The 12,930-nt window shown below is 42.9% G+C and overlaps 1 protein-coding gene across 1 annotated transcript in view; it reads left to right on the top strand.

Moving 5' to 3' along the window:
- The window catches only part of MYRFL (myelin regulatory factor like), a 120,432-nt gene extending 109,384 nt beyond the window's left edge, over positions 1-11,048 (top strand). The window contains exons 21-26 of the mRNA XM_045872979.3: positions 4,396-4,458; positions 5,100-5,187; positions 7,141-7,215; positions 9,974-10,094; positions 10,438-10,512; positions 10,664-11,048. Coding sequence (XP_045728935.1) covers positions 4,396-4,458; positions 5,100-5,187; positions 7,141-7,215; positions 9,974-10,094; positions 10,438-10,512; positions 10,664-10,750 — 509 coding nt within the window. The 3' untranslated portion in view covers positions 10,751-11,048. The remainder of the gene's footprint in view (positions 1-4,395; positions 4,459-5,099; positions 5,188-7,140; positions 7,216-9,973; positions 10,095-10,437; positions 10,513-10,663) is intronic.
- The last annotated feature ends 1,882 nt before the right edge of the window (positions 11,049-12,930 follow it).

Raw genomic sequence — 12,930 nt, 5'->3', positions numbered from 1 at the left:
TGTCCTCCTAGGCACAGTCACCAGCTTCTCTGGCTAAAAGTGAAATGTAAGTCCTGCCTTACCGGGCTCCCCGATACGCGGGCAGAATTGTTCCCTCCTCCCTCTTTCAGCTGGAGAAAGATAGAGAGGATTTACGTGTTCTCTTCACTGCACCTTCTAGAAACCTGCAAACTTTTGGGGATTTAGAGTCTTGTAGAAAGTCAGAGAGCAAGCAGTACACCAGTGGTACCTAACTTTTTGACCTGTAGAATCTACTATTAATTCATTATTCTTTTACAGTTATTTGGCTGAGAAAATACATAAAAGGAGAATGTTAAACTCAGTTAAGCTTTAGTCAAATAATTTTTGTTAGTCCGACAGCAACATTTGAAGAATAGTACAAATCCGTGGGAGAGTTGTTACTTCTCAAGTGCGCAAACACCACTGACCACTTTATGCAATCACCTGGGTTTCCAAGGACTGGGTCAGGAAAACCTCTGATTGATACCAGCTTACCCATTTTCCAGCTGATGAAATGGAGGCCCAGGACCTTGCTTAAGGTTCTGCAGTAAGTTACTAGCAAAGTTGGAACAGGAACCTGAGTCCCCTGTCTCCCTGTCCTGGGTTTCTGCCCATCTACCATTGTGCCTCCATGTATTTGGCACTGTGTGCACATGTACCAGGGATCAACTCTAGAGGAAGCTGAAAGTAGTCACTCTGTGGTTCTAGAAAGTCCCTTCGGCATCCCCCTCCCCCAAGTTTGCCTATAGCTACTGAGATGTCCCCGATGTGGTGTGTTTCTGGGGGTGTAAAGAAAGCCTCTTCTCTTCTGCTGCTGGTCCATCCTTCCCCTCTGTCCTGGGCACTGTATGACCCTGGGGTTCCTAAATCTGAAAGTGGAGAAAGCCAGGCAAACTCTTTCAACAGATGTTTCTGAGGCATTCACAACTAACTAAAAATTAAAGAATAGGGATGCCTGGGTGGCTCAGTCTGTTGAGCGTCTGCCTTCGGCTCAGGTCATGATCCCAGGGTCCTGGGATCGAGTCACACGCATCAGGCTCCCTGCTCAGCGGGGAGCCTGCTTCTCCCTCTGCCTGCCATCCCCCTGCTTGTGTTCGCTATCTTTCTCTGACAAATAAATGGAATCTTTAAAAAAAAAAATTAAAGGATAAAAATTTTAAAAAGAAATTCAAGGGTTAAGAAAAAAAAAAAAGTTGGAATAACTCTCTAGGATGAAGAGTAATATCTAGCAGTTTACCAAGCCCCAGAACACACTTATGAGCTTCTTTCCTAAGGAGTAAGACCACTAGTGAAATAAGGGAAGGGAAATCAGTATTTTTATGATATGCTGAGGGCAAGCCATTATTCTTCTTTTGGGCCCAAGCTGATTGTGTAAAATGTCTTTCAGAAAGGTTATCGCCTCTCCCCACTTAATATAAAAGGTTTGGGTAAGACTAATCAAGAGGTGGAGAGTGGGTATTTTGGAGTATTGAACTTCCACTCTGAGGAGCCAACTGAGTGTGATGGATTAGATTTTAATCTATGGAACCAATAAAGACTTAAATAGAGAGAGTTAGATATGAAAAAGTAAAGAGCTTGTGAGGAGAATATGGAATTCTACAGATGTTAAGGATTTTGGTGAAGATTTAAAAATCTCATAAAACAAAAAGGCTATGAGAATTCATGCTTATTTTGTTTTGGAGATCAGAACTCTGAGAAGAGCAAATGGCAGAAAGAAACTGGCTCCCTGTGTTAAAGGACACCAGTCATCAACTGGTTGGGCTCATTGACTTTTTCTTGGCATGAGTCTGGTTCAATCAGGAAAGAAAAAGGTATCCAAGATGCTGTTTTGGAACTCAGCCATACAGCACAATTTTATAAGTAATGCTATATACACATTCTACCACAACAGGATATGCTTTGGTTGGACACCATCTTAAATCTCTCCTTTCCAGAAGTTTCTAATTTAGTTTATTGGGAGATCTTTTCCGCTGATTGCGAAATCTATCTCCAGCTTCACAGTGAAAAACCACTGGGAGTGTATATTAAGTTTATAGTGAATATTACTGGAAGGCATTTATAAAATGAGAGCCACCCCTGTTTGACTACAGGAGAGTTAATGGTTTTCCGATAATTAGCCTTTCGGAATTGAATAGTCTTGCCTCAGAGAAGTGACAAATTGGAGATGTTCTATAGGAGATTTAAAATTTATTTCCAATCCTGAGTCTGAAAAGCCATTTTCATAATTCTAATCTGCAAGATTATCTCTCAAATTTACCTTTTTATTACTGTTTTTAAAACTACTGTTATCCCATCAGATACTAAATTCTATCATAGGATTCTATGTCTCCAGGAACCTGGAAACATGCTTCTGTGAAAATGAGGCAACTCTGTAATTCTGTTGCCAAAATTTATAATGAGCCCTGTTCCTGCAAATTCAGTGGAAAAGTAGGGAAAAAAAGGTAAAGGATGAAAACAGACCGGATGGAGAAATTCTGGTTTCCCCTTCTTTTTATGTTTCATTTGCCGTATAAATTCACATCCTTCTGTGGGAGCAATCATAAGCAAAACTCATAGCAGGGGACATGTGCTTGACAATTATTACTGGAATAGCTGGAATCCAAGAAATCTAGAGGCTTTTTGGACAGCACATATATTTGTATCTAAAGGGAAATATATATTCAATTTTCTAGAAAATCCTCATGTATCAAGATCCATTTCTTTTTAATGAAAGGCTCATGTTAGGCAAGATGCTCAGGAAACCTGCCTCTCCTTCAAATTCTGTCTCACTCCCCTTTGCCAACAGGATGAAGGAGCTCAGGCTCCCATGTCCATTCCCAGCATCCCCTCTGCACCCATCTGCTGGCGATTTCCCCTTTGAGTGTGTAAGAGGAAACATTTTTCTGGAGGGTATATGATTGACTCTTCTTCCTCCTTCCCTGCCCCTCTTCCTTCCATCCTCCCACAAATATTTGTTGAGGGCCTGCAGAGAGCCCAGGATTGCCTTGCCTGGGGCGATGGCAAGGTGCACAAGATGCTGGCAGGCTTCTAGAAGCTCACAGTTTTGTGGACAGGTAAACAAGCCCGTGTGCCTAGTGTAAGAAGTACTAACCAGAGCAGATTTACTTAGGAGTGATGGCGCCCAAGTAACATGCACTCTAGCCTTTGCTTTCCTGAAATTCCACACAGAAACTTGAATAGAAACTTGTTTTAGATCTCGCCTCCCTTTGCTTCCTATGCAAGCAGCACACCTTGTATTAACTTATGTCTCTTGTTAAATGAGGTTACTGTCTTTGTGTTTTGCCCCAAACTATGTTGAAAAATATAAACATTATTTAATGCAAATGAAGGAATACAGTGAACAGTACATATACTTGAGAAAAAATCAGCAAATTAAAAAAAATTCAGAATTCTTTTTAAAGACTTGTTTAGCAACCCACTAAATAATTGCCTTCACCATTCACTTTAAGAAGATGTTTTTCCCCCCAAAACCTTACCAACAATCCTCTGAATAGTTACCTTTCCAAAACTGCTTTTAAACTGCCTTTTCGGCTATGACAGGGCAAAACCACTCCCCCGCTTCCTTCTGCACAAGCCAGCTCCGCTACCTCCCCCTCCCCCCGTCCCCCGCATCTCTCTTTTTTCCTGTGTGGATCACATTATGCTAGGAGTTACCTAGGAATCAGAGAATTTTAATAGAGGTTCCCTATTCTGGAGTTGTCAAGAAAGGGCAAAATACATACAAGTTAAGTAATAAAACAGATGACATGCTTCTGATGTGGTGACAGATGACTAACTGATCACCCCCTGGATGGTTAAGGCAGTAATGGCATGACATCAGAACGGAGGGGCCGTGCGATCCGCTATAACACAGTACCACAGGCTGGGCAACTCCAGAAACAAAATTTATTTTCTCACAGTTCTGGAGGCAGGAAGTCCAAAATCAGGGTGTTAGCAGGTCTGGTTTCTGGACTCACAGATAGCCACCTTTGCGCTGTGTCCTTGCAAGTTCTTTCCTCTCTGCCCGTCCTGTCCTTGGTGTCTCGAGTGTCCTGATCTCTTCTTATAGGGAGGGACACCAGCCAGATTGGATTAGGGCCCAGCGTAACAGCTTCATTTTAACTTAATTGCCTCTGGAAAGGCCCTATCTCGAAGTACAGTCATATTCTGAGAGGTTAGGCTTCAACACAAGAGTTTGGGGAACACAATTCAGCCCAAAACAGATGGCTTCTTGGAGGAAGGTGAGAACATACTAGATCCGTAAGAAATGCGGGTAGGCATTGGATGGGTCGAAAGGTAGGAGAGAGAAAGGGTGTGGAAACATTCAACTGACAGAGACAGAGGGGCACATACTGGGTTTCTTCTCATCCTGACCAAGCCTTAATTAAAGTTTGACAGACTTTTTTTCCTCTTCAGAAGACAGAAGCTTGTTATTCCTGGCAAGAGATGCGCTAACCAGCCCTGACTGGGGGAGTGACTGTAAGTTTACACCTAAGTGACTATTCTTTGACTTCGGGGAGCTGGGCAGAGTAGCAACAGGCTGTAAAAGCATTACAGGAGTGAGGACCAGGGACAAAGGATGCAGCCTGCCCTTGAACACTCATGGGGATTACTTTTATTTATAATCAATGCCAGTCTAACCATTAAGGAGGCGTTAGAGATGGTCGCTCACTACTAGACAAGTGGAGGTTGATCTCCATGGACTTGAATAATTTTTTTGAACTTCCTACCTTCTTGGATTCTGACTGTACTTTTAGCTTGTTTTCTGTTTTCTAAGTTTTTTAAAGCTTTCTTTCTTGGCCAGATAGCATTTCACATTGCACCCTCCATTTTCAATAAATGTCAATTTAGTAGGACTTCCAGGGTCCAGAAATTTTTTTGGATGTTATGGGGCTGCCTTTTGGAATCTGGATTTTTATGAGTTTTCTTAAAATTTACTGTAACAACAACAAAAGCCTTCTCCCTTTCCCTCCCCTTCTTTTTCCATTTGAATGCAAATGGAGCCCATTTATCTAGGAAACTCTTCTTTCACTTTTGGTAAATTGGAGACGTCGCTGAAGCACAATATTCTTCCTCTGCAGAAGAGTTTACTTTCTTTTCTCTATTTCTTCTCAATTCAGGGATTGATACAACCATTAGTTCTATTCAGATCATGGAAATCCAGCAAGTAATAGATCATCGGTATTGTGGCGGAGGCCTCCAGTGCAGGTGGGTAAGCCTCCCCATTCTACCCCGATTGTTTCTGGAATTTACTCAGGGCTCTGGGTTTCTGAGGCTGGAACGAAAGCTAAAACTGCATGGTAAAAATCAGTGTGTGCTTACAATGCTCCTTAAATGAAAACACATTTGTTACATGGTAGACGAGGGGATCATAAAATGGTTGGTGTTAGCAAATGTCAATAAACCACGGTTCCAATGATTCCAGCCTCCCGTTTGAATGGGTGAGTCCAAAGCAAAGAGCTTAGGGGACAGCTCTGTGGTTGACTCTCTGAGGACACATACCATAGGCACAGGGCTGCTGGTTAATTGTATCGACAAGAAAGACATTGTTACTGATGGCTCCAGGTAATGAATGAGCTGACATTTATGCATTTTAATAACAAGGAATAGCATTATTTTAATTGCTAAATAATAAAGCTTATCTTGGCTTTTTCAGTTAGAAGGGGAAAAATCCAGATATTGCAAAAGTTATCAGCAACCTCCATGTCTATTATGTGCCATCCGGTAACGATGCATTTAGAATCTAAGCACAGACTACAAGTAGCTTCAGCTAGCACAGTATGCAAGTTGAAGGCATTAAGAATGGGGACTTATTTTTCTTTCTCCAATAAATATTTATGGGGTGACTGCTAAGTGAAAGGCAAGACCCTGTACTTTGAACTGATGTCACAAATCCTTGGGATTCTCAGCCTGATTTCTTTTGCAACCTGATGTAACTTAGACTTCAAGTTGATGACCCTGAGCTTTAAAAATAAACTATGGTGCTTTATGACTTGTTTATGGCTTTGACATTCATTATCGCATGGAATTCTCCCCAAATCCCTGAGGTTGGTTGATCCCCATTCTGCCGTTAAGGAACCTGAGCTTCAGTGAGCTTAAACAAGTCGGAGACAGACATTAATTACTCTGCTAGGGTGACATAATGAAGAAGAGTGGGATGATTCGGTTTCAAATTCCAGAACTTCAACAAGGTGTTTATTTCCCCTGAGTGTCCATGTCTCATCTCTGCGATGAGGCTGTTGAGTTGGGTTGCTGTGAAGCATGCAGATGCCAGGAGGCACATGGTAGGAAGTGAATTCCATTTATCCTCAGCTTTTTCCTGTAGAACAAGGCTCTCCTGATCCCAATTCAGATCAGTACCTTTTACTTCTGCTTTCTTATTTTTAACAACTTACTTTAGGATTGATTAAAGAGAATCTAAAGTGACAAGCTCTTCTTCCAGTGTATCTGGTTTTAAGTTGTTTCTCCATATAATTCAAGGTGTGGCCAGGTCATAAGAATCTGTGTTAGATACACTCTGCTTTTCTGCTGGAGTGTTCTTTACAGGAGGAATCCCAGGAAGCCCCCCTTTGCCCCAAGTAGTTCCCTTCCAGGGGGCATGGGGGAGGAGCGTCTGTGGATGCACTTCTGTGCTATCGTTTTCTCCATCACAGAATGGGGATTAGGACCGTCATAATGTTAGTTGATTCAAGTTCAGAAAGTGTGTGGTACTTCCTGCTAATGTTGCCTAAAAGGGAGTGATTCAGGGTAGAGAAGCTATTATTCATTATTTTCAGTCCTCCTTTCCAGAGGGATTGTTGGTTTGAGGTCTTTGCCTCAGTTGTCTCCTGAAATTTGTGTCTCCTTAATGGGGAGTCGTTTCCTGTGCACTCGGTTTTATGCATTTGGCCTGGGATTTGGCTTTCCATCATTTTGTCTGTGTGTTCTAACACACCATAAATCTTTGTGGTATAGTTTGTATATTAAGACTTAAAAGAGATCACTTTGAAATTTGACAGGTACGTCTCTGAAAAACATAGAGCTCCACCGTGCTAAATTTGATTCTCTGTGTTTGCTATAGAATATTTCACAGCTTACATAGTATATAATGAGTAACAAAAGCCTTTTGAAGCCTTTCCTGTGTATTTTGATTTGTGGTTTTATTTTTTTCCCCATAATCAGCGCTGGAAATTACAATTACAATATTCCTGTTAATAAGCACACACCTACCAATGTCAAATTCTCTCTGGAAATCAAGTAAGTGCATAACTGTAGAAAACAATTTTGCTTCTGTCACTATCTGAATAGCAAGTCTGAACTTACTTCACAATTTGATCAGTAAGTTAGAGGGTGGGAAGTTATCAGTCTGTGTCGACTGATGCTGTTTGGGTTGAGAGGTGGGCCAGCTTGGGGAAGAATCTTCAAAATGAAGGTTCGAGTCTTCCAGCCTCCCTAAGTGGAATGGAAAGACTCTTGGCTTCACACTCACACCTGTAAAATGGGAGTGACCTTGGGTTTGATGCTCACAAGCTACAGACTACCCCTGTGTCCCTTTGAATTGGGGTGGGAGCAAGAGGAATAGCATAGCCCCCTGGGTAGGGAGCTGCCCATTTTTGTAAGCTCCTGTTAGCAGTGCTAACGCAGATACCACCCCCTTCCCCAGGGGAGTTCAAGGAGTCAGAGTTTAGAGTCGGGCCGACCAGGGTTCAAATTTTGTCTCTGCCACTTACTAATTCTCTGACCTTTTGGAGAAACCATTTATCCTCTCTGAGCTGTTTTTATCTATAAAATGAGTTTGAAATAATACCATAAGAAGTAGAGCTGCTGTGGGAATCACTGTTAATAGTAGTGAAATTAATAACTACCATTTGCTGAGCACAGAGCATATCCAGACACTCTCCACTTTAATAGTGGGTCATATAATCTTCACAATAACCCTCGAGTTCGGTTTTTCTTTTCTAGTTTATATTTTTCAGATGGGAACACTTAGGTTTGGAGAGGTCAAATACACTTGTCCTGAAACTCACAGCTAGTAAGCCATGGAGCTGGGTTTCAAACTCAGCCCATCCTTTAAACCATCACTTTCCTGCCTTCCTGATGAAATGAGAGATGTAAGAATATTGCCCCTTCCTGGCACGTAGTAGGTGCTTCATAAATGGTAGCTTTTATTATGACTACCTTTCCTTCAAAATCACAAAGCTCTAATTTAATCTATTCTTACCAAGTATTTAAAATAATTACGGTACTTTAAGACTTCAACCCACTTCACTCAAATTATGCAGTGAGCTACTCACCAGGAAGATAGATGGTTTTTATTTTGTGTCTCTCTGGATTGTAGTCTCTCCTTTTCTGCCCCCTCCACATTTCCTCTCACCTTCCCTTTCCTCTGTCCTCTGCTCTCATCCTCTGCTTCCCCAGCTCTCTCCTTCCTCCTCCATCCATTTCCCACTGCTCTGCCCCGTCCTCTGTTTCACTCAGGCTTCAGACTCTTTTCTCTCATCAACTTTGCTTCTACAGTGAGTTGATGACACTGGACCCAACTGCTTGCCTGGGAAAGGTTTGTTTCAAGCAGCAAGTATTTTGTGACTCAGAACTCATCACATTTCACACAGAGCAAGAGCTAAATGGACTATCTTCTACACTCCCTGAGTAGCCTGGAATAGCCTTTCCTCATTCATTCCTAGCTTCGATGGAAGGAAATAAGCCAAAATGGTGTATCCCCTGAAGTGGCAGAAGACCATCTTGAGCCACTAAATCAGGCTTTTTAGTTTAAGAACCATTTTCCTAATATGGGTAACTTAAAAATAACACACATACTCAACTGAGATTGTAGGTTGTCCCACTTGTGCAAAAAGATCACTTCCAAAGACAGATGGATCTCATCCTCTTGGTGATAATTAATGGGCTAACCTCCAGAGGAGAATCATTCTTTCTGGCAGGCCTTCCGCTCTGATAGCTATGACGGTAGGTAAATTCTAACGGGACTCAGCCCCACATCCCTTCCTATTTGTTTACCTTGTTGCTTCAAACAGTATGTACTCAGATCAGCGGTTTGTAGAATCCGAAATCCTGGAAATTTGAGGTAGATGCAAATTCAGTTGCCAGTGAAAAGAGAAGGGATATCTCCAAAACCGATTTTATTGATTGATTGATTGATTGATTGATTGATTTATAAAGATTTTATTTATTTATTTAGAGAGCACAAGCAGGGGGAGGAGCAGAGGGAGAGGGAGGGAGAGAATCTCAAGCAGTCTCCTTGCTGAGCATGGAGCTTGATCTCATGACCCTGAGACCATGACCTGAGCCGAAACCAAGAGTTGGACACTTAATTGCCTGAGCCACCCAGGTGCCCCCAAAAGTTATTTTAAGATCTATGGTGATAAGAACTTCTGCTGCTGGGGTGATTTCAGTGATGAGATTAGGTCTTAGAGACTGTCATATGCACCCTCAGGTTGTTTTGATTGGTTCAGGCTGCCGTAACAAAAACACCATAGCCTGAGTGCCTTAACAAACATTTACTTTCCCCCGTTCTGGGGGTTGGGAAGCCCCGTATGGAGGCTCCGGCAGATTTGGTGTCTGGTGAGGGTCTGCCTCCTGTTTCACAGAAGGCCGGTCACTGTGTCTACCTGGCAAAGGAACAAGAGAGTGCTCTGAGGTCCTTTTGGAAGAGCAGTGATCGCACTCATGAGGGCTCCACGCTCAAGACCTAATCACTTTCCATAGGCTCTACCTCCGAACACATCACACTGGAGGTTAGGATTTTAGCATATGAATTTGGGGGAGGGGAGCACGAACATTATCTATCACAGTAATCATCTGAGACTGAGTTTCTTTCTGTAATAAGGAGATGTGAACAGGCACATTGGCATTGATGAGCTTTGTGTAATAAGATGCCTACATGAAACCAAATGGGTGTCCCAGTTACGTTCCCACAGGTACCCCTTTCTATCAAGGTGTAGTCTAGCGTAGCTGGTAACTGCTTTCCCTTTGCCCTTTCTTTCTTTGTCTCTTGAAGCACAACAGAGCCATTGATAGTCTTCCAGTGCAAATTCACCCTTGGAAATATATGTTTCCATGGCAAAAGGGGAGCCAAAGGGATACAAAGCCGCCAAGAAGCCTCCCAAGAGATGACACAGGTAATGGTTTCCAGCCCCTGGGCATTCCGTCCCCGGCCCCGTTCCCGTCCCCGAAGAAGTGTGTCTAGAATTGTGGCACGGCCTCTGTTCCCCACATGAGAGGGGAGCCATGAGCTGCCCGTCGGGGTTTCTCCTCGCTGGCTGACCCGAGTCACAGGGCTCTGCTCAGCATCTTCCAGGTGTCCTTCAGAGGCTGCAGACTGTTTTAGGGACTCCTCTCAAAAGCTGTCGCCACAGATACTTTTCCTAGAGGAGTCAAAGAAATGCTTTCTCAGACTATAGTCTTTCCCACGGAGTGTAACATGTGGTTATGAAATGGATCTCTCTTTCATTCATTATTTAGGGCTATCAGCACATTCGGAGCCTCCCTGTGGCCCCATTCTTTGACAGCATGTACCATTTCCGTGTCGCTGCGCCGGTAAGCTTGCTTGCTTTCCTTTCCTTTTTTTTTTTTTGCCTTTTTCTTTCCAGGGAGAAAGAAAGAAACAGACCATTAAATCAATCAATCCATCAATTACTTTAACCAATTCTCACATTAATCATTCCTTTTTTCTTCTCTGTTCTGACAGGATTTAGCGGACTGTTCAACGGATCCTTATTTTGCGGGGATATTCTTTACAGATTACTTCTTTTACTTCTATCGGCACTGTGTCTAATTTATTCGAGTTTGGTGGAGGACTTTGCCAAAGAAACATACTCAGAAATACGGTCAACAGAAACATAGCCTCTTGCAATTTCTTTCTTCTCTTTGAAAAACATTCACATTTATTGCCATAGGACTTTTTCAAGGCTTTGGCTTCCAACAGTTTTGAGCCATTAATGAGGAGAATAAAGTGTTGGCTGCAACTTGAGATAATGTGGTCTTTGATTTTACCGGGACTATGAAGAAAACATTTCTTGAGGGAGACAGCACGGTTGGGCTTGAAAATACTGCTTCTGGTATTAAGGAATCTTATGAGGTCAAAGAGGCAGGTCTGACTTTACTTTGTCCGATGTGTTTCTTTTCTTTTCTTTTTTTTTTTTTTTTAGAAAGACAGCGAGAGAGGGAACACAAGCAGGGGGAGTGGGAGAGGGAGAAGCAGGCTTCCCGCTGAGCAGGGAGCCCGATGCGGGGCTCGATGCGGGGCTCGATGCGGGGCTCCATGCAGGGCTCGATCTCAGAACCCTGGGATCCTGACCTGAGCCCAAGGCAGACGCTTAATGACTGAGCCACCCAGGCGCCCCTGTCCGATGTGTTTCTTACTGTAGCTTTTGAGAAAAATAAAAAGGCCCATTTCAGCCATTTCAACTTGGACCCACTAAGCAGACTCTTAAGAATGTGTGATACGGTGTGTGTTAAGGGGATGGGTGGGTGTTGTCTGCTAGCTGAGCTCACATTTATGCAAACTATTGCTATGTGTTTGTGGGAGAGAAGGAATGGGAGGGAGGGAGGGAGAGAGAGAGAGAACTTGTATACACTAGAGTACAGTACATAGCTTGCTAATGAATTGGATTTAAGAGAAAAAGTTGCAATTTTACCCTATAATGCTTGATGGACACTAAGTTTTCTGTTCTCTCTTGTGAAGCACTAACTTGTGACAAGTCTTTTAAGATAACCCAGATAATGTAGGCCCAGAGAGTTACATTTAATCTTCCAGTTGTCATTGTTTTTGGTTTTTGTTCTGTTTGTCCTCCACATACGAGGGTTCCTCTTACAGGGCATTCGTAACCATCGCCATTGTTTACAGCTGAATTAGCTTTTGGATACTTCTGTCTGGCTTATGGGTACATTTGTATGCCTTCCCCAACTCAGAATGGCAGAAATCCTCTAGCTGGAGACTATCAACCATGTCTTTTATTTTCTGTATTCTGATGTTTTGACATTTGGGGATCTGGTCTCTAATGGGACTCTACCTCCTAGGGTCAGACAATTCCTAGAGATAGTAAACAACTTGCCCATGAGTGCTTTTCAAATAACAAACCAACCAATCCAGAGTCCACACTGCAACCCACCTCCTGTGTCAGGCTCTCACACTCCACCTGCCCTAACCACATCAGGGCCAGGTACCAGACAACTAGGCACAGCCCCTGTATCCCAGAGCCTGCTAAAATTATTCAAACAAGCCAATCCCCAGCCTGTTCACCCTGCCTCACCTGTTCCTTCCCATAGAAACCACAATAAAGGCCCTTGCCCATAGCTTCCTCAGCCTCCTGACTGATCCTGGTGCTTCATTAGTGTGCCCGCCCCCCAACATGTGGCATATCCCCTTCTCTTGGGAACTGTAACAAACTCTCTTTCTATCTTGTCAATGGCAACCATTAGCCATTCCAATACCTCAAATTTTCTATGAATACACTATATCTTAGGACATGGAGATTTGAGCCCGTCTAGCTCTAGTTCCATGTGACAAGGCTGCTGAGTGGCTGGCCTTTCCCTCTCTTACTGTTGGCCTGGGAGTCAGTTAGGAGATGAGAGTATTTGATTTTTTTTTCTTTACCTTAACAGTGATGATCAGTAGTAGTAACACATCCTCCTCTTCCTTATTTTCAAATATTACTAAACTTGTGCCACGTGAATGGAAATTAATTGTGAGACCCCATCTATTAAGAAAAGAAGAGATATGGTCCTTGCTCTCCCAGAAGGCATTTTGAAATGAACTCAATGACACGGAGGTAGTTTAGCCCAGTAGGACCCGACACTTTGGATCCCAGCAGTCCGTGCCTTGAGTTCAAATCCTGACCTTATCTTTGTACCCTTGGGCAGGATACCTAACTTCTCAAAGCTTCAACTTCCTCTTTTAAGGAAGAGGAGAGTGAGTATCTAGACAGGATTACATGAGATAAAATATGTCAAGCA

The sequence above is a fragment of the Mirounga angustirostris genome, unplaced genomic scaffold, assembly GCF_029215605.1.
Source record: "Mirounga angustirostris isolate CCGP_5_RB_7025 unplaced genomic scaffold, mMirAng1.0.hap1 SCAF_5, whole genome shotgun sequence".
NCBI lineage: Eukaryota > Metazoa > Chordata > Mammalia > Carnivora > Phocidae > Mirounga > Mirounga angustirostris.
Note: the sequence above shows the minus strand (reverse complement) of the source record. Positions and strands in the feature narration are given on the sequence as shown.